Raw genomic sequence first — 25693 nt, forward strand, 5'->3', positions numbered from 1 at the left:
AATGCAGGAGGAAATCAGAATCAATGGTGTAAGCATCTCAGTGCTGGCAGGGGTCTCCACGCAGCTTCTCCAGGTCCCAGAACTACATCAGGGTAGGTCCATGTGGCTTCTCCGCTGGGATGTCTCTCAGGAAGTGAGCCTGGCCAGTGGAGGCAGAGAACTAGCTAAAGCAGCCACACACTGGTACGACCACCAAAGAACAAGAGACAAGAGAGGTGAGGCTTGCCAAGCCATCTATCTCTCCGCCCTTAAATTAAACTGCCCTTCAGTTAATCTCACCTGTGTTTTTTTAAATCATTTTACTGGGGGCTCGTACAATTCTTATCACAATCCATCCATCCATCCATCCATTGTGTCAAGAACATATGTACATTTGTTGCCATCATCATTCTCAAAACATTTGCCTTCTACTTCAGCCCTTAATATCTGCTGCTCACTTTCCCCCTCCCTCCCCACTCCTTCCCACCCCATGAACCCTTCATCATTCATATATTATTATGTTTCCCCACCTGTGTGTTTTGACCAGGTTGGCACAATAAACCTCTCACAAATATCACAAGACCAACGGAGCCCTGGCGGCATAATAGTTGAGAGTGGGGCTGTGTCCCCGAGGTGTGCATTTCCAAACAGCTAGCTGTTCTGATGGCGAAAGACAATGCTCTCTCCTGAGAAGAGTTTCAGTGTCAGGAACCCACAGGAGCCGTTCCTCCTATAGGGTTGTCATGTCTGAGAATTGAATGCCTAGGAGTGAACTTGAGGGTTTTTGAAAGCCAAAGGGGCTCTTTTTTTTCTCCTCATAAAGCTTCTCTGAGTAACAATAGACACAATGGCAGTGAATTTCTGCTAAGGGCCAGAGCCAGATAGATGCCATAAATATTCAAAATGTCAAAATCTTCCGGTGTATATGAGATCCAGGTTGATGAAGCTATTTCTGGAAGGGTATTGCTCATCCTCCTTCCCTTTCATGTTTTACTGTTATTGAAATCACTTGGGCTGGTGGCACAGTGGGTAATGTGTAATGGCTGTGGTTCTGTGTCGACTTGGCCAGGCCAGGATTCTCAGAAGGTTAGGAATTATGAATGAGCCTAGGTGACAGGGTTTGATATAATGCCATCACTTCCATGAAGAGATTTGCTGTCAGCAGCTGAGAAGTGGGAGGTGTTACCCTGTTGGGTGTGGTTTTCCCCAGTATAAATTCAAGTGAATTCTATCTGCAGCTTATGGCCAGGTCTACACGACTTTCCAGACGTGTGGATCTCCATACGTGAGAGAGCATCTTGCCACATTTCATATATAGCTTGGATTTATCCATCTGCACAGCCCGTGAGGAAGCAGCCTACCATCTGACCTTCCCATCTTGGATTCAGGGGGCATTTGACCTACTTGAGTCAAGAGAAGGGTCCAGACTGATATCTGAGCCTTGCCAGCCTCTACATTTGTGAATTGAAAAGGTGAGTGGCGTGACTGGAATATTTCCTAAGTGTTTCTGATACGGGGTAGCAGGATGCGAGAAAAACTGGGCTTTCTACTCTAGTACAGGGTACAGTCTTGGAAACTCCACAGCGGAAGTTCTCCCCTTTACTATAGGGTCTCTATGAGACAGCATTGACTCCATGCCTTCCAGTGAGTATGGGTTCTGGGGCCAAGATTATGGAGGGCTGGGCTCTCCTGAGGTCTGAGCATACAACTTACCATTCAGAGTCCACGATTCCTTTTGGAGGAGATTCATTAGAATGAGCTCAGCGACCCACCCAGTATTTTGGAATTTTCCATTGAGTTTGTTGCAACATGAGGCTTCACCCATGGCCTCTCTGGAATGGCTGACCATAGAAATTTTCCCACTGTTGTTCATGGCAGCTGTTGCCCAGAGATACAGAGAGACAGTGAACGTCATGGTGGCGTCCTGGCCCTTCATCTCGCTGCCCCTGGTTGTTCTAGAGACAATCTCACAGGATATATTTTGCTTGTGAGAGACAGTTGTCTTCATATTCTCAGTTTCAAGAGTATTTAAACATTTGATATTCTGTTGTTTTTAATTTATGGTGGCCCATGTTTTTTAGATAATAACCGTGCCTCATACTGTTTTGAAAGGTTGTTTTTTCAAAAATAAGTCAGTAGGCTTGACTCTTAAATTGTCTCTGAGGAGAAACCAACTATCTTCTAACTTAGCTACTAAACATTTTATTGGTGTTTGATTTGGATTTCCGTGTTTAAAGACGTTACCACGAATTTCACTTTACTCAAGAAGAAAATGACATACGGTGATATATTTATGTTGGAGGTTTTAAAGAATTTTTTCTAATTGAATTCTTCCTTTAAAGATTTTTGGGTTTGCATTCATTTGTTTTGTTTCATTTTATAGTAAAGTTCTGTAAGGTTTTAGGGAGAAAGGCATTGCAGGTAATTTCCTGCTACTGATATTTCTGAGATGATTACTAGGTGGGGCTTAAGAGTGGATCAATTAGAAGTCGGGTGGAGATAACATAGACCTAAATAAGAGACTGTGATAGGATTTTCAGATTGGAATCTGGGTAGGTCTAACCATAAAGAATAGTTTGGGGAGATTTGAATTCCTCAGGTGAGACTCTTTCTTTTAGATGCATAATTCATAAATTCTACTTATTGATCCTAAAATGTCTGTCTTTGACTGGAAGATTTAGGCTGTTGTTAAGGGCAATGGAATTGTTTCTGACTCATACTTACCCTCAGGACTGACTCATAGTTAGTCTGTGTCAACATGGAGGAAATACTGCCCATCCCATGGTCATCCTCACAATTGTTATGTGGGAGATGAATGATTGGGGCAGTTACCATGTCAATCCTGCTCAATGAACTGTTTATATTAATCGGTGCTGTAAAACCATTGATGTAATCATTCAACTTGTTAATTTGACCTTCAAAAATCTAATTCACTGGAATCATGAAATTTGGCTCGAAACTATCTCCTACCTGCCCACACTTCTATAGTTTTGTGCTTGGTCCTTGGTGTACTTTATGTTGTTACAAGTTGCCATTGAGGTTTCTGACACACAGTAACCCCAGATACAGCAAGACTTAATGCTGCGCAGTTGGGCCAGTCTCACATTTGTTGTTTTGTTGGATTCCATTGTTGCAGCCACTGTGTCCATCCATCTTGTTGTGTGTGCAGTCCGTCTTGTGGTGGGTGTTTCACTTTATCCTAGGCCTTCACTCTACCACATATGCTGTGCTCTCCAGGGACTCTTCTCTTCTGACAACATGTGCATGTTGGCTCTGCTGGTCTCTAAGGGCATTCAGTTCTTCCTTCTTTCAGGAACTTGGTTGTTCTATTGGCAGTTTATGGCACTTTCAAATTCTCGGCTGGCACCGCAATTCAAAGGCTTTGGTTCTTCTTCTATTTTCCGCATTTACAGGATTAGATTTAGAATGAGAGTTATTTTTCCAAGGTTCAGTGAAATTTGCATTAAAAAATGATGCAATGGTTATGTAACACACCTCATGGCAAACCTGATAAAATTGCCCCATAATGTAACTGAGAGTGAGTGAATTCAGGCTTTGTCCAGCCAGGTTTTCATATCTGGATTCTAATCACTTCAGGTCCTGAAGTCGGGTTGCCTTTCCTGGGTGCCATTTCTGGAGCAGTCAATCCACTGATGTCTGATTCAAGGATCTGGAACCTGCCAACTGCTGTTACCAGTAAGTTCTTTGTCTTTTATAAAAATCACTTAATGAAAGAAAAAATCACTTAATGGGGGCTCTTACAGATATCATATATCTGTATATCTTACAGATATTATAACAATCCATAAATCAAACATGTGTTGCCAACGTCATTTTCAAAACATTATCTATCTACTTGATGCCTTGCTATCACCCTCTCTCTTTTCTCCTCCTTCCCCCAGTAAGTTATTTTTCTGGGCATGATCTTTCTGTTTAACATAGGCAGGTCCTCACTCATGGCATTTACCGGACCTTGTCTCATACCTATCCTGTGATATTTCTGGTCTCTTCCAAAAAAGAATGAGATTTTTTGGGGGGGCATGATCCCCTGTTTCGGTGTTATTAGAGGCTCTCATGTTGGTTCTGGGTAATATTGACCCTCCTTTAGGACACACAGATATGCTATAAGTTCTTGCTCCATCTTCACAATGGTTATGCATGAGCCCCATTGTTGCAGCCACTGTGTGGATGGATGCACCTTCTTTGGGTCTTCTGCCTTACCTAGCAAGATGTTCTATTTCAGGACTGGTCTCACTGGAAAACCTAGTCAGGTTCTATGAAACAATGTATCCTACTATATGGCTGTGGATGGGGTTAGAATACAGTCAGAGTATGAAAGGCGAAGCCTAAAGGTGTGGGGCTTCATTGGTGGTTAGCAGGAAACACTGCAGAATCAAGATATTGCTTGGTGCACAGAAATAGATTTACTTCACCGTAACTTTGCCTTGTGAGTGACAGTTGCTTTCATAGTACACGGTTGAAGCGCTTTAACAGAGCACTTGGTATTCATTGGTTTTACGTAGGGAGACACTTTTTGTCAGAGAAAACCGAGCCTCACATGGTTTTCAAAGTTTGATTTTTCTAACGGAGGTCACCAGGTCTGTCTCTCAATGAAGACAACTCTCTTGTTAGTTGCTGATCATATTAACTATTTGTGTCTTTTAAGGACTTTAAGTTCAAAGAATTACTATAAATTGTACATTAATTCACAGAGAAAATCACACTGTGATGTTTTTATATCTTCGGGCTTTATAGCACTTTTACCCATTTAGATCATTCTTCTGAAGAATTTTGTGTTTGTATTGATTTTGTTTTGTTTGGCTTTTGTTAAATTCTTAGCTTGTTGTTCCTGATGTTTCTGAGAAGGTGGCTAGGTGCGGCATTAAACCACAACAATTAGTAAGTGGTTGGTGGAAGATTGTAACAGGAATTTCCTGGCAGAACCAGGGTGGGCCTAGCCACATAAGAATTATATTGGGAGATTTGCATTCCTATGTTGAGAATATTTCATTGAGATGTATGATTCATGAATTAAATTATATTTATGGATCCTAAAATGCCTTTGACCTGATGTTTTAGGCTGTTGTTAACGGCCCTGGAATCGTTTCTGACTCATACTCACACTCATAGTCTGACTCATAGTTGGCCTATGTCAAAATGGAAAAAAATGCTGTCCAATTCATGGTCATTTTTACAGTAGTTATTTGGGAGCTGATTGCTGCAGTTACCATGTCATTCCATCTCATTGAATGTCTTCCTCTATTTTTCCTGAACTTGGTATTTACCAAGCCTGCTGTCCTCCAAGGACTGAAATTATAGTCTAGTAGATGTCAATTCCAGTTCCTTAAGTTTTTTTTTTCCCTTCAAATCATCAAATGTTACAACAATATCATTTCATATTGGAAACCAAGTTTGCGTGTGTGTGTGTTTTCTCTAAGAAAAGCTTTTAGTTTGAGTTCAGTGAAATATCCCTTGTCTCTGAATGCAAGTCATAGTTAGATTTTAATTTGACTTTCTCTAACGTTCACCTACTGAGGAAAAATGCGTCCAGTGATGCAGATTGTTTGTGACATGGACATGCTTGTTTCCTGTTTCAATTTTCTGCTTCTTCTCTTACATATAGAATCAGGAAATGCAATGAGTAAGATCTTAGATGCAAAATAATAGCCATTGGTTCAAGTCCACCAGCTGTTTGCAGGACAAAGATATGCCTAGAGATGATGGCACAGTCAGATTCCATAAGGTCACAGCCTTGAAGATAAGGCTCTGGTGCAGTGCTACTGTCTTCTACAGGGTGTTCATTCTGTTATAAGATTTACTTGCTGGTCTGAGTAAAATGAGGTTGGTATAATTTTCAATTATGTGATGTAGGTTGAGTTTGAACTGCCGAGTTCTGTGTTAGATATGAAGCTGTGTATCATTGACCTTCATCCCACATAGGCCTCGTTAAGCTATGCTTAAACTTTAATAAAGAGAATTGTGTATGTGTGTATTCCTAACAGGACTCCAAAGCTTGTATAACATAGGAATTAGACTCAAATTAGAAAATAACATAGATTTCACAACTTCTTACTTGTTTTGTTTGGCCCCAATTTTTTTCTTTCCCTTTTGCTGGTTTAGCAGGGGGTAAAATGTGAGATCTGAAACTAGATGGGAATGCCTATAACCATTACGATTGAGTTTCAAATTTGCTAGTCGTTATTTCTAAATATTGTGTACTTAAGATTCAATCATCCCCAATGGTATCAAATTGTTTGAGAGCTTTCACCACTTTCTGGTTTATGTCTAACACACAGAGTTACACAATCATTCTTCATAGCTAAATTTTTTGTTACTTATACTGGTTTTTCCAAGGGTCAGCCTTAGGTTTTACTCAGGATGGCTATTTGTATTTTCTGTTTCTCTTAAAGTGTTTTATCAATTGTTTGTTTTGCATGGCTTAATCTGTTTTTGAAGATAATTCATGCTGTTTTAAGTTGGCTGTTGAAATCATTCTACGTCATTCTGATTTCTTCCATTAAGTTCAGTGAAATATTTAGCCCTGGTGGAGTAGTGGTGAACACTGGGCTGCCACCCAATGGAGCATGGTCTTGAGCCATGTTTACTAGTTATGGCAAGAAGTTCAGGTCAAGAACCAGACATGACTTACTCAAAACTCTCCTTTTCTACTTCAGATCACAGATTTGCTACTCAAAACATAGTCAAGTCTCGGGAGCTAGAAAACTGGGACTATTGTCTTGCCCATTTATTCATCCCAAGGGATGATTTCAACTTATTATTTGTGTGTGTACCAAATTCATTCACCTGACTCCAAACTTCCTAGTGACTCTGCTTCTTTTATTTATAGAGTGCTTTGATTTGACCTCAAGAAACTGGAACGACAAAATGGTGAGTACTAAAGAGACCTGTGTTATTTAAATTACAGAGAAGGAGGTCAGATAAAAAAGTTTAGGAACATTATGCCCCAAAATCTAAGGTTCTTCCATAAGTTAACCTTATGAAAGGTGTGTGGAACAAGGGTTTTGTGGGTTACTAGCCCCCACAATTGAATGGGCCCAAGGAGTGGTTTTGTGATTGAGGTGTAAATTAAGGAGACATCAGACCAGATAAAACATGCAGGGGCTCAACTCCACTGCCATGACTTCAGGTCTCAGGTCCACGCAGAGAAAGAGATAATATTTCCAATAACAGCTTATATTCTCAGGGAATGCACCCTCACCCGTCCCCCAGTTACAGTTAACCACATACACAAAACGGTGGGCTGTGCACTGATCCTAAAGTACATTGGAAGAGTAACCTAACACCAGTGTTTGGTACAGGTAGGGGAGAGTGAGTGTCTTCAGAGCCTAGAGGGCAATGGCACAGGTCTGCTCCTATAGTTAAAGGTGCCGGCTAGCTAGCAATCAGTGTTGTAAGAGGTAACTTTATGCAGCCCTACTATGGGAAGGTGTAGTGTAGAACAGTATGGATTATGAGAATGTGATTGGGATCTCCAACTCACAAGCATGAAGGCCTCCCTTCACCCTAGAAACTCAGCCGGCCAGACTTCTTAAGATATGACAATAGAGGATCCATCCCATACAATAAGCATTAAACTATGACTTAAACTATGCAAAATGTTTTGGACCCAGGCAGGTAGGTCAAGCCTCCCTACACCATCTACCGATTATTTAATTTCCCTTGAACGAGGGGATAACTTTAGCCCATCTTAGATGTATTGAAAATTGCCCATTTTAGGTGAGTCATATCTAAAGAAAAGTTTCCCTTTAACCCTGCAAATGCTTTCTAATTAAAACCCAATTAAGTAAGGTTACATTGTTCAAAGAAAAGGTTACACAAAAATTTAAATGTTCTGGTCCATATTAACCAGTAATTAATGTTGAAAATCCCTAATCTTGTTCTCTTAGCACATGAATAATCTGTTGTAAAAGTCCAGTCCCTTTTGCATAAATGTTCAGTTATGATAGACTCCTAGAGTGTCTCTTAGCATCAGCAATGGTAGAGATCATTATCAGTCTCAGCAGGCAGCAATTGCCAGTCTCAGGAATCTCTGATGTCTTGATGTTTTGGATAACTTCAGCAACAGGCCAGGGGCCTCTGGGCCATTTTCTCAACTCTGAGGTAACACCCTCAGCCATTCTTTCTCTTCTGGGCCAAGGTAGTTGAAGAGAAATCCGCTTATCTCCTTTGCCTGTGACAACACAAACACATAACCCCGCCCTTTGGAATGTTAACAACCTGGAAACAGAATCATTCCTAAGACTGGGTGATTTCTTCATCTTTTGCATAGTGTTCATTTTTCTCCACAGGAGGTTTTACCCTCCTAAGAAGAATCCATATGCTTTCTTGTGCAAAACCAAAAGTGAACAGCGCTTCCTACAGGAAATGAGCGACCCAGAACCCAAACGTGATTGTCATCCTTCCAGGTCTTCTCAGGATCAGTTTCTTCCACAGACGTGAAAATGTGTTTATGTGCCCTAATTTTGTTAGAAAATTTTAGTAGGGAGAAAAAACTTTTAGTTAAAAAGAACAAATGTTTCTCTTTATCTCCCCCTTCTGTTTTAATAATGGAGATTTTTAAGCTCCTGTAAGTAAACCCAGGCAATTTGTTTGATTTTAAATATGTCAAACTAGTTAGGTAGAATTCATTGTTATGTATAAATTTTAGCTCCTTGGTCTCAGAGAATCAAGAGAGCTTATTATCTGTAGAGGGAGCTTTCAAAAGACTGACATCAGATGGAACTTCTGAGTTTTCTTAACACATTTAGGATAATTTGAAAGACTGGAAAAGTTCTCAATAAGTTTGTTCAGCTGGTTTTGAACTAATTTATACAACAGATCTGATCCCCATAAGGTTACAGGTGTGGCTTCAGATTTGATTAAGCCGTACCATGTTTGCAAAGTGATGATGGCACCGTATGTACCAAAGTGCTCAACACAATGGATGTATGCATAGATTGTGAAAAAAACTGTATGAGCCCTCAGCAAAATGATTAAAAAATAAAAATTAAACTTCTGAGCACCCTTATGAGATACAAAAAAAATTAAGTCATACTGCCCTTCAGGCTTTTTAAACTGTAGGATTTTCCCATTTTGTGATATTGTTTCTTCAGTAACTCCTCTGTTTCCCTACATGCTGGACATAGGGGAAATGTGTGGACTGGCCTTAGGTCCTTGTGGATGATTTATGTGTGTGACCCCATATCCAGAATATAAAAACCTTTTCCCTTCACTTTCTAATTCCATGTTGGGGAACTGTTGCTTGTTCATAGCCGCATTCCAAACGACCACTTGATTCATAAAAGGGTCCATTTTTTCAGGTGCGCTTTCCTGAGAGGTATGTTTTAATTCTAAGAATAAAAGGAAGCAAAATTAATTGGCCTTTTATTTTCTGCTTGTTGTGTTTTAATCAATACTCAATGCAATTATCTTTGACTTTTATTAATAAGTTCTTCTCAATCTCTTCACTTTCAGCAAGAAATATCTATATTTTCACATGAGAAGTTATTAAATCTCTCCCATCCTGTTACCATGCTCTCCATCTGTCTTATTTTTCAGATTATTTGTTTTAAAAATTAAATATATAATCTTTCCTTATTACAAATTGTACCATATCCCATTGTTCTGTTTGAACAGCTTCCTCTTTTTTCTACTGTAAGGGCTTCCTTAAGTACAATAAAACAGACTAACATTTTTAAGGTATTATCTTACTAAATCTTATACAAGAACTATCTGATGTCACCAATAATATCAGAAGTTCACATTCCAGAAGTTCCTCTCAACCCATCTTGAGTTTTTGGACATTCCTTTGATGTAGAATCACAGTTGGTATAAAATTATTTTCAGCAGAAATTTACATTTGTGACATAATATTAATAATGCTTGAAAAATGCCAGGTTCTATTTAAATATATCCTTTTTGCAATGCAAATCAATAAGAATTTCCAATAGTTGTGGACAAGTACTTGCTTTCTAAATTTGGAAGCATAGACCATTTCCAGATTTGCACGTGCTTATTAAACATATACATTGATATTCACTCAATTACTGAAGGCTTGTTTATCCCTAATCCTTCACAGAACATTTGAATTATATGTTCAATCTGTTCAGTTCTTGATGATTTGGTTTGTCCTTCAATGGTTGGTGAAAGGCAACATACCAACAGTGACACAAAACTGCTGCCTGTCCTACACTATTTTCGTAATTGATAATATTTCAGCATTCCCTTATGAATTTAATTGTTTCTAAGAAAGGTGTTGCTAACTGCACCCATAAAACACCCCCCCCCACACACACAGAAGAGGTGGTGTTGAATATGGTGTTTATAGTGGAGTTTCTGACAATTATTAATTCTTAAGTTTGGATGTAGGCAGGAATTAGACAGCTTAATTGGGAAACCACTAGTTTCTTATGTTATAAACTTGAGACTTCACAAAGTAAATAGAAAATGTAAATGTAGGTAATGTTTTTTTTTTCACAAAAATTTTAAAGGATTCTTATATTTATATCTATGAGATAAAATCTTAGGAGAAGTTTATGCAGATGATAAGAGAATGAGAATAATGGTTGAACCCTAAGATAGACTTTATAGAACATAAAACCATGCAGCCACTCTCTATGAAATAAAGTTTCCTCAGGATTATTAACCTAATCTTTTATTTCACACAATTTGTAATGATTAATCCTTAGATGAACCAAATTAAAATGATGCTTTAATAATATAATTTATGAAAATTATTTAAATAATAATTAAATTCTATTTTATTACAATAATTATTATAAAATGTATTTTATGGGATATTTTAGGTCTCAGTGACTGTAGAGGATGTGTCTGTGGATTTCACCCCAGAAGAATGGTCATTGCTGGATGTTTCTCAGAAACAACTCTTCAGAGATGTGATGGTGGAGACCATCTCAAACCTAGCTTTAGTAGGTATGAATATCTTCATTATTTTAAATGAATTCGTGATTTGCCAAATACACACTGTTGTCGCCCAGTAACTGGGCTAATGATAATAATACTTGTTGAAATAAAACAATTAAGTTAATTTGCTCTCTGGACCAATTACATCCTAGGTTTCCCATGATATCAAATCTCTACATATTACATTCTGCATTACTCTGTTCGTTTGTCACACTGTCAAAGCTTGCATGTTGCTATTCTGGGAGTCACCCTACATGTATTTCAATTACTAGCAGTCATGCTCTTGGTGAAGAGGTGCCTGTGGAACTTGCAAACTGAGGAAACTAGTAGTACGGAAAAGGTGTTCCACTTCCACAGTATAAGCCTCTGACAAATATATGAATCATAACGGAGTATTACCTGATAAAGCGCCAGAAGAAGAGCACCTATGGTTACAAGATCTTCAAAGCATCCTTTCTTCCACAGAGCAGATTGTTGGTATCAAACTCCTGATGCTGTAGCTAGTGGCATAATGTGTAGCACCTGTGCCCCCAGTGTTTTTGTGTGTTCATTAAACTTGGGAGGAAAAAAAGATTCTTTTGCAAATAATTCACACATACCTATTTGCAGAGATCTGGAAAATCAATGTATTGAGTCACATTAGGGAAATGTTAATTGGGCAGCATGTTTATGCAGAACATTCACCCAGGCCTAGTGTGTCAATAAAGCATTGGCCAGCTCTTCATTGAATAACTTGCTCTTGATAAATCAGTTAGAAAAATTTCATTTGACTAAGAAAAAATTTCTGCACAAATGCCTATCCTTGTTTGTTTGCTACTTTAGCCATAGCAATACCACCTATGTCAATGAAGAGAAAAATATCTCCTTTTCATCTTTAGTGTTATATCTGTCTTGGACCCACTATCTTGTAAATTTTATCTTATAATTATTAGTCATATATGTTAGTTTTCTTGTTAATTTTCAAGAATGAATTTTCTTGTCAATTATTGTTTGAACATTGTAAAAACATTGATTGAACAAAGCATGGAAACATATTTCTTGTCTCACAGCTTACTCTTGTCTGTGCTTAATGTTTTTCATTTTCATTTCATATTGTGAATTTTAACATACAAAATTGGTTCTGATTCTCAAATGTTAATGACTAAGAACACCGACCCACTGAAGATGTAATGGAAAGATACTTGAGAAATTCTACAAGTGCTTCCATCTTACAAAAACTCTGTGAATTTCATGGCCATGGAAATCGGGATAACCAAACCCCACTTTTGAGGTGAGTGTAATTTACTTGAGAGTAAGCAGTGCTCCAGGAGAGGGTTTAATGGGAATATTATGTTATGTATATAAAGAGACAGGCAAGTATTTTGGCATTTTAATTATATGTGGTACAGATGTTTAAGTACATAGATACTAACAGAAAATGTGGCGTTTCTGAACCATCCGGAGATTATGGGGAAGAAATACTTTGATAATTTCCTTCTTATTTATTGATAAGTTGATATGAGCCAAGATTGTCTTATCAGATAATAACATATCCCTCTCTCTCCAGGGAGCATTAAGCATAGACAAGAGTAAACTGTGAGATAAGAAATAGTTTTCCACATTTTGTCCATTCAATGTTTTTACAATGTTCAAATAGCAATTGACAAGTAAATGCATCCTTGAAGATTAACAGGAAAACTAACATATATGGCTTATAATGAGAAGATAAAATTTAAAAGGTAGTGGAATTAAGACAGATATAACACTAAAGATGAAAAGGAGCAAGAAAGAGGTTGATATATGTTTATATGTATATATAAATATCCATTTTATATGAGATATACAACAATTTGCACACTATCAACACACCATCTACACATATTAACCCACTGCTCTTCATCCAGTTGAAATCATAGTGTACAATGTAGTGCAGAGTGCAATACTGCATAGGCGTTTTGAGGATATTAGTCTTTATGGAAGTACATAATCTCATCTTATTCCTGGAGAATGACTTTATTTGTTTTAACAGCACTATAACTTAGTAGCCCAACACCTAATTCACTTGCTGTGGTGATTACTTATTGCCATACTATGCACAAGGTCTTCAGTTCTAAACCACCAGCCATTTCATGAGAGAAAGAGGATGCCTTCTACACTCTTGAGGAGTTATAATCTCAGAAAACTACAGGGGCATTCCTACATGGTCCTACAGGGGCAATATGAGTCAGATTTGAGTCAATTAAAGGGAATTTTTAGATATATAGTCCCTGAAAAAAATGGAATATTGCACAAAATTTTGATGCCTCACTCATGTGTTTGTAATTGAATGTAAATGGAAGTTTGTATGTTATGGAAATGTATACAGAGAACTATGATCCTGGTGGTACATTATATTAAGCATTTGGTTACTAAATATTAGGACAGTGGTTCTAACATATCAGCCACAGCAAATGAGAAATATGACACTTTATAAAAAATAGCATTTCCATTATCTTTTATAGGCTCATTATGAATATAATGAATCAATTTTAGTGGATATTTATACCTATATTCATATTTCAATAAATATATAAATATATGTAATAAATAGTTATGTTAATTTATTAATCCAATTATAGCTCATAAATGTCACTCAATTAATTCAAACTGTCAACATTTACTTTAATAGTACAAACATTTTGTGGTATATCTATATATCTGTGTTTGTGTATCTGAAATTATATGTGTTAATAGTCCTACTACTATAAGTTTTTAATCTATTTGAGTTATATTTTCATTATTGGAAACACTTCTCTATATCCTGTTATATCATTGATCCAGATTTTATGAATTTATTGACAATTATGGTTGTATCATACTCAGGTTTTTAATCTAATAATTTGTTAGACAATTGAGGGTGTGTGTGTGTATGTTTACTGTCTACTGTAATGATGAAAAATGTAGAAAACTTAGAATAATATTAACTTTTTTTAATAGGAGATCTTTTCCAATGACATCCTGGGAAAGATATGAGGAAAATACTATTGGAGAGTTCTCCAGTCAAATTTCGATTCTTCCTCCATTACAAAGACCAGAATATTTATATCCCATGGAATATTTTGAATACAGAAAGCCATTCAAGAGTCTTTCTTCACCAGACCATAATGAACAATTTCACACTCCATTCAATGCTGACAAATTTAGGAAATGTGAAAAAAAGATATGTACATGCCAGCAGAATTTCAAACAAGATACAAATTCTATGAATATAAAGTAATCTTAAGAGAGCCTTCAAGACTCATAGATGATTTGGCACTCTCCAATAAAGCCAAGCCTTATGAATGTGCGGAATGTGGAAAAGCATTTATTTGCGCCTGAATACTCAAGAAACATATGAGAATTCACAGTGAAGGGAGGCCTTATGAATGTGAAGAATGTGGAAAAGCATTTAATCGATCTTCAAATCTCAATCGACATATGAGAATTCACACTGGAGAGAAACCTTATGAATGTGAGGAATGTGGAAAAGCATTTACTCGATCTTCAAACTTCAATGAACATATGAGAATTCACAGTGGAGAGAGACCTTATGAATGTGAGGAATGTGGAAAAGCATTTAATCAGTCCTCAAACCTCACTCTGCATATGAGACTTCACAGTGGAGAGAGACCTTATGAATGTGAGGAATGTGGAAAAGCGTTTACTTGTGCCCCAATACTCAAGAAACATATGAGAATTCATAGTGCAGAGAGACCTTATGAATGTGAGGAATGTGGAAAAACATTTAATCAGTCTGCAAATCTCAATCGACATAGGAGACTTCACAATGGAGAGAGACCTTATGATTGTGAGAAATGTGGAAAAGCATTTATTCAATTGTAAAACTTCACTCAGCATATGAGAATTCACAGTGGAGAGAGACCTTATGAATGAAAGGAATGTGGAAAAGCATTTAATCGATGGTCCAACCTCACTCGACATATGAGAACTCACACTGCAGAGACACCTTATGAATGTAATGAATGAGAAAAAATTTAGTCACTCCTCACAGCTAACTAATCTTATCAGAACTCACAGTGGAAAGAAGACTTAGGAATTTAAGGAATGTTGTGACAGGTCTGATAAATCCTGAAACTTGTCTATGTATAAGATCCACCATTCAGAGAAGTCTGAGGAATTATGAAGAAGCTCTACCACTCTTAATAGTGTACTAGGTTTTTAATTTGTACTCCATTTCCTTAGCTAATGACTTCTATACACACCACATAAATTTTTTGAATTATTTTCTGTTATATAAAAATAATAGCTTACTACCTCATAGACATATAAGAGTTTAAAAATGTTTTACTCACTATTTTCTATAAAAAATCTTCTTAAGTCCTTTAGAGCGATATGGCTGTCATATGGTATGTGGATTTATAACATAAGTATGAGTCAAAATATTTTTAAGGGAATTTTTAATTCTGTGATCCCAACAGTAATATTTCACTGCAGTTTGTGCTGAAATAACAGTCCTTTCTGGAGCAACCAAAAGAGTGATGCTGTCAGTGGTCCCAGCAGAGAGCATTAGATAGGTGAATCACTGCATAGGAAGTCCCATCCATGCTTAAGTGATGAAATTGTATACAGCAATCTTAACTAGAACAAACCCAAAATGACACCACTGTCAACCTGGTCTGAAACCAGGACGTAGAAGATATTTTTTCAGGAAGGAAAATTTATTTCTCATATTACATGTAAAACAATGTGGCCTCTAATCCTAGAAAACACAGTTCCTTATATGTCAAATCTGTTTCTGGTATTAAAACAGACTTGCTCAGGTGTATCTGAGTCAAAGGTCACCAAGGAATCAGCCATGTATATTTCTCTTTCCTACCAAGTCTGAAGTATATTTTACCTTCTTGACCAAAGGCTAAATCTATATGTGCCCATGTAGCAGTGGCATTGTCCAACAGTAGATAATGTGGTCAAACTTTTCTGATCCGACAATGAATATTCAAGAGTCTTGAATCCTCTTCTAAGATCCTGGTTTTATTTTGTTTTCAATTGGTTAGGTCTCATTTGTCCCAAAATTTTGGTATCGCCATTTCCACTTGGTTCTTTTCATCTACCAGAGTAGAGCAATCTTAAACCTTCAAATATTTGGTTCCTTTCTACTGAAGAACAAGTTAGTTATTCTTTCATAATCTCTAGTTCTTTATTTTGCCATTCAACTCTGCTCTGATGAACACTAGGTATATGTTTTTTTTGATATGAGGTAAGATATTGAAATTTAATAAATTTTTCTCATTAAAACATATTAGGTCAAGTAATTCATGTGTATAAGCATGCAATTCTTTGTGGGCCTGCAACCTGAGGTCCTTGGGGCAAAGGTACAAAGGATCCTCTTGTTAGTTTCCGTTGGACACCTGTGGTAGTTACATACTTTCAGGTCAGTTTGTTCAATAGGTTATAGGGGTGGAGTGTGGACTCAATCATGTCATAGCCAATCATGGCTACTCTGTGTGGGCATGGCCTTTTCCTGAGGTTTCAGGGAACTTGTCTTCATGCCTGGAGGTGGGATACCCACTGTCTGCTTCATGTTCCTGTTGACAAGCCACACAGAGTCAGGCTGATGAAGCCAGAGCCCTGGAGCTGGAGGAGCCACATGGAGATCCGCACCAGTGCAGAAATTCTTCCACCGCAATTTGACACCCAAAACTTACCACCCACTGGCCGGTGATTTTCCTGCACTTTGCATCATAGCATGTTCTGAGTGAGTCTGAAAAGGAATTTAAAGAATGGTATAGGACATATGGGATAATATTGGACTTATGGACTTGATCTTGACTGGGCTGGGATGTTTTCTTAATACAAATTACTCTTTGATATAAAGTTCCCTATTACACACAAGTGAGTGTCTCTGGATTTGTTTCTCTAGTTGACCCAGACCAACACAAGACCTTTATTATAGCCAAGTTGAATGTTGTCTGTGTGACTTTAAGGAGGGTTTTTGGATTCTGGAAGACTCTGCCTCCCACATAGACCTTCCAGCTGGGCCATGCCCATTATATTTTTTATTTGTTTGTTTAATGTGACATCTTAAAATCAAAACACAACATTTGGTCTAATTGAATCAGAATTGCCTCCACAGAATCTAACACAACACTGAATGTTTTGGTTTTAATTCCCATGTCATTATAGGAGCCTACAGAAGTCCTGGGGCCTCCTTACTTAGACAGCTGCCAAAAAAAAAGAAAAAGAAAAAGAGAGAAAGAGTCCACATCTAATGCATGTGAAAGACTTTGTTATCAATAGCTTATGAGTAATTGGTAATGCAGTAGCTCTGCTGGATAGTATGTAAGACAGAGAACCTCTGATTTCAATTACATGAAGTGTGTGGGGTGCATATATGATGCAGGGAATTAAAATGCATTCTTTGGTCTTAAAGGGTCTGATCAATGCCTTATTTTTTTTTTGGTGCTGGAGTAGCTCTGCTTAATAATAGTGTATGAGAGATAACCCCAGGTTTAATGAGTTATCATTGGTGCTTTCTGTTCTGAATGCTAATGGTAGATGCTTCTCATCTAAATATAACACAATTACACTCACACAGGATGTAATGACTGAAATGCAGTGAAATCAACTTTTTTAGTGTAAATGTTGATCATATACTGTATTCTCCCCTCTGCCTGTGACCAAGTTCAATTATTTCTTTGTGACCCATGACAAACCAAGTTTAATCCATTCTACTCTAACTTCATTTCCTCCAAGATAAATCCTTCAATATACATTGTGCCAGAAATGAATATTATTCCCCATCTTTGTAAATAATAATTTATACATTTTTCAATGGCTTCCCATGTTTGTTACCTTATCCTTGCTATAGGTGCTGTCAGGTTAACCCAAATCTAAAAGACCTTATCTAAAATAGAAGACAAGGCAACCTTGCCCATTCCTGTGTCATCTGCTCAATCATTTCTATGTGTGAGCCCAGTTGCCAACTATTATATCAATCCATCTTATTAAGAGCCTCCTTTTTCTGTTGTCAAACATCTGTTTTACAAAACACGATGTCCTTCTAGAGCAATTTGTTCCTGCTAATGACAAGAGCATTAGGAGTCCTGATGGTGTAGTATTAACGCTTTGGGCTACTAAATGCAAGGTCAGCAGTTGTAAACTTTCCATGTCTCCTCAGGAGAAAGAAGGAACTTTCTATTTCCATAATGAATTACGGTCTTGAAAACACAGAGGTACTGCTCTACCCTGTCCTATAGGGACATTATGAGTTAGCATGGACTCAATCGCAATGAGGGGCTTTTTAGCAGGGGGAGCTGTGGGAATGGCATGATCTAAGCAAAAAGTTAAGTTTCATTATGCTGGTTTCTAAGGATCATCTAGGCTGTACTTGCTAATAGACTGACATGTTCATTCTTCCAGAAGTTCTTAACGTATTGAATATACATTGCTACCACCATAGTTTGCAAAGTCTCACATTTGCTATTTCTATGAGCTGATTAAGGATTATATTTTAATAATACTTTGGCACTTTGTTCAAAAATAATTATTAAAAACTTTGTTGAAAAACTAATAAGTCCTGTATTGTGGATTTATTTTAGGAATTACATGAATATTCAAATAAAAATCCAGATGTATTTTTTAAAAATCAAAAGAAGAGAGAGCTAATCTACCAGAAACCAAAACAGAGTTACACAAACAGAATGATAAATGTTCATGGATAGGAAGACCTACTATAGTAAAACTACCAATATTACCAAAAGCACTCTATAAATTCAGTGAAATTCATATCCAATTCTCAGATTATTTTTCAAAAATATTTAAAGATAAAATTCTAACCTTATATGGAAATGAACCCCAAGATTAGCATAACTCTTTTTAAAAAAGGAAAAGAAAAGGAGTCATTAATGCCCAGATGAAACTACAGTTATTAATATAGCTTACTACTGGTGCAATGATAGATACATAGACCAATGAATTAGAACAGAGACTCCAGAAATACACTCAAAGACCTATCCACACCTGATTGTTGACGAAAGACTAAAGCACATTATGTAGGGATTAGGTATCTTCTTTAATAAAAGGTGCTGGAATAGTTTGATCTCCACTTGCACACACAAAAAAGGAATAAGGCCAATTCCTCACCCCATGTACAAAAACAAAGTCAAGATGGATTAAATAGCTAAATATAAGTCCTAGAACTATAAGAATTATCAGTGAAAAAATAGGTACACATTTCAAGTGATGTCATGCCAGTCATAAACACTACTAAACATAATGAAAAACACTCACGATTTTGTTGTTTGGTGCTGTTGTCTGTCCTGACTCACACCGGCTCTATGCCCAACAGAACAGAACACTGGCTCATCCTGCACCATCCTCACAATTGTTCCTATATTTGATCACCTTGTTGCAGCCACTGTGCAAACCAAATTTCCTTGAGGAAGGACCCCTCTTTTGGACTGTCCCTCTACCAAACAGGATGTCCTTCTCCATGGGGCGGTCTCTCCTGACCATACGTCCAAAGTATATTAGACAAAGTCTTGCCATCCTTCTCTCAAAGGAGAATTCAGGGGTAGTAATCTAGCTTAACATGAAGAACTCCATTGTGTTCTGAACCCCATTTTGTTTTAAACTGCCTTTAACCCCCACTAGCAGTTAGCACCCATTTCTCCTCCTCCCGCTTCAAGACGTCTCCAAACTCTGCCTTCCCAAATAGCAAGAAATGTACACTATCTTGTAAGACCTTTAATTAGTACCTGCAGTTGTGCTGTTCCCAGAATCCTGTTACCATGCCAACCTGATAAGTAATAGCTAGAATATCCTTTCACTTAAGCCACCCCACTACTCTAAACTAAAAAAATCCTGGAATGTCTTTGTTCTGGATCAAGAGGTTTCCAGGTGCTAACCCACTCTCAATCCAGCTGTTTAATAAAGGCTTTAACTATTAATAAAGTGGGTGGTTGATCTCGCCCACTTATGTCACAGGCTATAACTCTTGCAAGAAATATCTGTTTGTTCTTTTGGCAGTATATGCTATTTTCAATATTTTTCACCATCACTGTAACTTAAATGCAGAAAATGAAATTAACAATGAATAAATAATTGGTTTTACAAAATTCTTTCATACAATCTCTAACTTAATGTTTTCCAACCATCAATAGCTCTTTCTTTCCAATTCACATTCTAATTTCCAGTAATTTTCAATACATGCTGTTTACATGGTTGATCAATTTCAGAATGACAAAGGTATTAAAAGCTTCCATTTATTTCACTTTGACATCCATGTTTGCAGCCTAATTTGAATGATATTATTGTTTATTGCGTTTCTTTGTAGGTAAAGGGATATTGTCCTATCACACATACACATACACCGCGATTAATGTAATGCCATTCCATGTCAATCTATTATTCCTTGAAAAGTGGATCCTAAAAACTATCTGATTTAAAATAGGTGATATGAATCCATTTCAGTTAATGAATATTTTGGATACAGATCTTCGTGTGCTCAATTTCATTTCTGACACCTTCACATTTTCCTAGATTCATACATTTCACATACAGTGCTCTGATTATTTATGGTTGTTTTTAGGTGTGACTTTCCATTTTTAGTCATGCCACATAAACACATGGAACTTCTGAAAACTTAACTCTCTATGCATCATTAACATCAACTCTAGTTTGAGGAATCAGCCCTTCTCAAGTCATATATTGAGGACCTTACTGTTGTAACCCACCACAATTAATAGAGGGTGCTTTGGGAATCCTCTCAAAATGGTGAATCTATCTTTCACACATGGAGCATTCTCTGTTGTTTGACTGTTAGCTTTGCTTCTTATAATCACGGCCCACTCCAGTCCACTGCCACCCACATGGAGTCTGCTGGACCTAGCTCTTCCAGTAATCACTGAAGATGAATCCGCAGGCTGCACAAGAGGGTCTCTAAGACCCCCAAGGCTGTCTCAGATCACCCCCTGACTCCATCAGTTGCACTTAACACTGGACAAAGAGAAAGGCACTGTTATTAGAAGACAAACATAACACACAAAAAATGTACACACAACAGGGACTCCGTTTTACACGTTTCCATGTAAAATTCCCAACATGAAAGCTCAACTCAGTCCAAAGTTCATGATTCATTCCCTGTGTTAGCTCAAAATGCAAAGAGCAGAGATTGCTGGACTGGGGTTTCCCTCCCAAAGCTACCAGGACAGGGCCACTGCCTGGTGTCTCAGCAGATTAAGCGCTGCATTTACATTTCCTCCCCTATTTAGGAGCAGAGGAAGAGAACAGCTGGGCTGGAGCTCTCGTTAAGCCTCATAGAACAGAGTTTTCATAAGAGTTACTCATGTACTTTGGATACAGGTTTTGCTGTGGTGGTTGTAATGTAGTCTCAATTTTTTAAGGAAGTTTTTCATTTTAATCACTATTCTATACACATAACAACCTGTGTGATATGAGAGTTCAGAATGAATCCTACTTTATTAATGTGGATGCATAGGGTGGTTATGCCTCCTGTCAACATGGTATCTTTTTATAAATCTATTTCTTGTTTAAGAGTATTATTATTTTTTACTTTATTTAACTTAGTTTTTCCCAATCATGGAATCTTGTTATTTCATGGACCGTGTCAAAATATTGCCATAAAGTGATTCATACAACATTCCCAATTTTTCATTTTAAGACCCAGCCACTATACAGTGATGTCTCCCTCTAATATCTTGCATAGGAGATTCATATTCTCTCCCTCTTTGTCCTCATCAAGCAAACTATCTCTTGATCAACTTACTTGAACTTCTAAGAGAATGAGTTTCAACGTAATTGATTTCTTAATGTGTTCTTTAATTAGCTTTTCCTGTTAAACAATAATAAAATATACCTATTTTCCACATTTATTAGAGGTAAATTGAGGTAATTAATATCTAATCTTTCTATCTAAGTATAAAGACGATGAATGGTGATTGTTTCAATAAAGATCAATAGTTTCAAAAAGCCCCCGGGACAGTTCTAAATGATCACCATTAATAAAAATTGACTTGATTTCAGTTGATTCTTAATTTATATTTCTATAATATAGGTACTGTTGATATCAGTCAGGATTGATTGGATCATAATATATTGGTTTATTTTATAAAATACTCTTTAGTTGAATCTCACCCATTTTGTTAGGTTGTGTTTTATTTTTATTCAGTCTGAAGTAGCCATCCAAGAAAAATTATATAAATGTATATGATAGAAATACATGGTAGAAAATGTGTATATCAAGGTATACATATGTGATTACAAGTGATTGTAATTCATAAATGGGTGAGTTTTACAGTACCGATGGTGTTTATAACAAATAATGTAGAAAAAGTACTTGGAAGAAATACTATGCTTTTTTTTTTCTTTTTCCTCGGTGGTGGTGGTGGGGAGGGGGGGTCTCTTATGGCTCTTTTCTTTTTTCAGTCATTTTATTAGGGTTGATGCAACTCTGTTCACAATCCATACACACATCAATTGTGTAAAGCACATTTATACATTCATTGTCCTCATCTTTCTCAAAACATTTGCTCTCCACTTAAGCCCCTGGCATCAGGTCCTCATTTTTCTCCTTCCTCCCCGCTTCCCCCTCCCTCATGCAACCTTGATAATTTATAAATTATTATTTTGTCATATCTTGCCCTATCTGACGTCTCCCTTCACCCACTTTTATGTTGTCCATCCTCCAGGGAGGAGGTCACACGTAGATCCTTGTAATCACTTTCCCCTTTCCAATCCACCCTCCCTCTACCCTCCCAGTATCACTACTCACAGCACTGGTCCTGAAGGGATCATCTGTCCAGGATTCCCTGTGTTTCCAGTTCCTATCTGTATCACTGTACATCCTCTGGTCTAGACAGACTAGCAAGGTAGAATTGGGATCATGAAATACTATGCTTTGGATGGAAAAGATGGTAAAAGAAATAATTTTGTTCTTTCTTACCCCACACTCCACTTGGCTAGAGGTTTGACCTCTGCACCTGCCCATCCCAGATGACCAATGTAGACCAGCTCTATTCCTGTGCAGAAATTTGTGGCCCCTTGGTGTGTGTCCCATGCAGTAAACGTGACTTGTTCTCACTTGTCACAGGGTTCAACTGCAAGGAGAAACATTATGTAGTCTTGATTCTGGAGCTCAAGAAGAAACCCTTTAGAGATGAAGCATAGTATGTTATGCTACCAAAGCTTACTATATTAGACACTCTGACTCCTCCAGAAAGCACGAGCGCATCCAGGTCTGGCGATACTACCTGGTTAGAGCATCACTCGATGAAGCACAGCTGAGGAAAATGACATGTGATGATGCACTTCCTGCTCCTCAGGTTCCCATCACTGTTCAGGACAATTAGGGACACAGAAAATAGTAATGGATGACAAATAATAGAGGTCTCATTCATGTCCACACATTTTGAGACTCTTAACACTCACAAGGAGAAGAACATCCAGAGGAAAACCTTGATTTCTGGAAAAGGTCTGTGGTTCCAGAAGAATGCAGAGGTCTAGGGTGTGAAGAGTCTCACCAGGTTTTGAAATTTAATCTGGAAGGTGAAGAGGTCATATGCACGTTAGAAGTACCAAATGTGAACCAGGTAAATGTCAGGACTGTTCTCCATCTTGTGTCAGAAACTAGATGGAAAGCCAGCTTCCCTCACCATAGTAGCTGTCAGTGGTTAAGAATCTAGGAGTCTCTTCAGGGGGTAAATGAAATGGCTGCCACAAAGAAACATTCGGATTTCCTAAGTAGCCTGCTCTAATTGAGAAAGGCTTTCAGGCCCCTTTTCTCATTTCTAAGCACACTCTTTCTTCCTCCTACCTTCTATCTGAATTTTACTTCCAAGAACATCGGGACAACACACATAGCAGAGAGTTTTGTGAAAAAGCGACCACAAATTGGAGGCTCAGTTTTGGGCAAATCTCTCAGCATCCCACTGGATCCTTTACCTTGACAATGGCCATGAGAATAAACCCCACCCTGGATGAGAGGTGGAATAAAGGGAGTCACCACCTTCCCTGATGAGGCACATACCAAGGGCTTTAAAACACTTTGTGGATAGATGAAATAATATTGAAATGATATCATAATATTGGAAAGAAGACAGAATTTTTCTATGAACATGTTAAGCCCCATGTAGTGTGTTTTCAGTATTCTTTCAGAAATTCCTTGATGGACATGATCTTAGTGGAAGGGCAGAAAAGGAAGACAAATCCATGCTGTAAGCAAATGTTATCACTCTAAGGACACTTTGCTGAGGATCAATGACTCGTTTTCTGAGTAAAACACATCTAATATTTCACAGATTGTTTTACATCTACTATGGGGCTGATGTTTGTTTACTTTCCTTCCTTTGTTGTGAATACCTGCCCATGGATAGTGTATAGTTACTGCTTTTATACATGTCCTCACGACTGGCCATGGGGAGATGAAATAATTGAATTTCAGCAGATCCTACATCTAGACAATACCTCCAACAACTTTCTCACAAGTATGCATCCAGGAACAATGGTAACATAGCCTCTAATGCTGCCTTTTCCTCTGATAATCCATCCATGAAGGATAGAGAGAGGAGGAAATCCTCATAATTCAAAGTCATCTTCTAAGTTTGTAGTCACATTCAAAGGAGGATCCTTCTGGGTGCTGCTTTCTGTGAGTTTAAAAGAAACCAGAGGTTCTAATAAGGATCACATTTGTCCTCCCGTGAACCTAGCATTGGGGTAGTTCCTTGGTATAGTATGAACTGAGAACCCTTTGCTGACAGCCTAGCATCACTGTCAGGTGAGATGTGTCATGGCCTCTCTGGGTCTCCCCAAACAGTACCTTTCCTGGTTCTAGTGGTTCAGTTTGCGGTCTCTACTTAGTACCTTCAGTTGTCTTTTTAGATACCCTGGTCATGGATATCTGTGGTCAGCACTTCTGTTATATCTGATCATCCCCCACTGTAGACTTCCCTCACCCCCCTCTGCAAACATTCTTAGTCAGTTTTCAACACAGCTGCCCACTGGATTTTCCTGCATTTTCATTCTCATGGTGTCCCAGAGTTATAAATGTATGGATCAGAAAACAAATCATGTGGCACAGAGTATACTCAGATTCTGCGAGATACTTCCAGATGACACAGAAATAGCCCTCCCAGCCTTTTCTGCACTTGGTCTGGGAGGTGATAGAGCCCATGTCTCTGGTATAAGGTCTTCCTTCCTGTGGAGGTTTTGTGTGTGATCTATTGACTTCCTGCCTCTGTGCCACATGCGCAGTAATACATGACTGTGTCCTCAGGTCTCAGGGTATTCATTTGTAGATACATTGTGCTTTGGGAGTTGTCACTGGAGATGATGAACCGGCCCTTCAGAATTGGCATCTAATGTTGTACTTCCAGCATACTATATGACGGCCACCTATTCTAGTCCCTTCCCTGGAGGCTGGTAGATCGATCCAGTTTACTCCAAATCTGCTGAAGGTCAAACCAATGCCTACACAGGAGAGTCTCAGGAAACCCCCAGTTTATCTCAGGTCTCAAGACTTCATCAGCTGCACCTCACAATGGAAACCTGCAAACATACACATTGGATTCAGGAAGCCCTGCCTGTTTACACAATTTGTCACATAGCACACATCAGCCCTGGTTAACCTTAAGCTTGTTGAACGATGATAAAAGATTCCCCATATAAACTTAAGCTTCTTTCTGGGGCCTTGGGCCTCAAGGAGGCTTGAAAACAGCACAGAACTGGGCTTGAATCGCCTTGCTGAGTGCTGCAGGAATAGTTCCATACAAAGAATGGGTCTCTGGCTAGAAAAGGGCCTTGGGCAGATTGTGGGAGA

At 38.0% G+C, this 25693-nt stretch overlaps 1 protein-coding gene and 1 pseudogene across 1 annotated transcript; both read left to right on the forward strand.

Moving 5' to 3' along the window:
* Nucleotides 1-1218: 1218 nt before the first annotated feature.
* Nucleotides 1219-16752, forward strand: LOC142456716 (zinc finger protein 555-like). The gene is made up of 6 exons (XM_075557935.1): nucleotides 1219-1451; nucleotides 3577-3675; nucleotides 6827-6867; nucleotides 10785-10911; nucleotides 12049-12172; nucleotides 13858-16752. Exons 2-6 carry the CDS (start codon nucleotides 3633-3635, stop codon nucleotides 14135-14137), a joined length of 615 nt encoding a protein of 204 aa, XP_075414050.1. The 5' UTR covers nucleotides 1219-1451; nucleotides 3577-3632; the 3' UTR covers nucleotides 14138-16752.
* On the forward strand, nucleotides 14239-16752 carry LOC142457136 (uncharacterized; annotated as a pseudogene).
* Nucleotides 16753-25693: the final 8941 nt, after the last annotated feature.

This window comes from Tenrec ecaudatus, chromosome 9 (assembly GCF_050624435.1).
Source record: "Tenrec ecaudatus isolate mTenEca1 chromosome 9, mTenEca1.hap1, whole genome shotgun sequence".
NCBI classification, from domain to species: Eukaryota; Metazoa; Chordata; class Mammalia; order Afrosoricida; family Tenrecidae; genus Tenrec; species Tenrec ecaudatus.

Bases quoted from the DNA above. Each gene is read 5' to 3' on its own strand.
- LOC142456716 (XM_075557935.1), top strand. From the start codon at position 3,633: ATGTCTGATTCAAGGATCTGGAACCTGCCAACTGCTGTTACCA. The intron at 3,676-6,826 runs GTAAGTTCTTTG...TTTTATTTATAG, and splicing joins CCTGCCAACTGCTGTTACCA to AGTGCTTTGATTTGACCTCA. The intron at 6,868-10,784 runs GTGAGTACTAAA...GGGATATTTTAG, and splicing joins GAAACTGGAACGACAAAATG to GTCTCAGTGACTGTAGAGGA.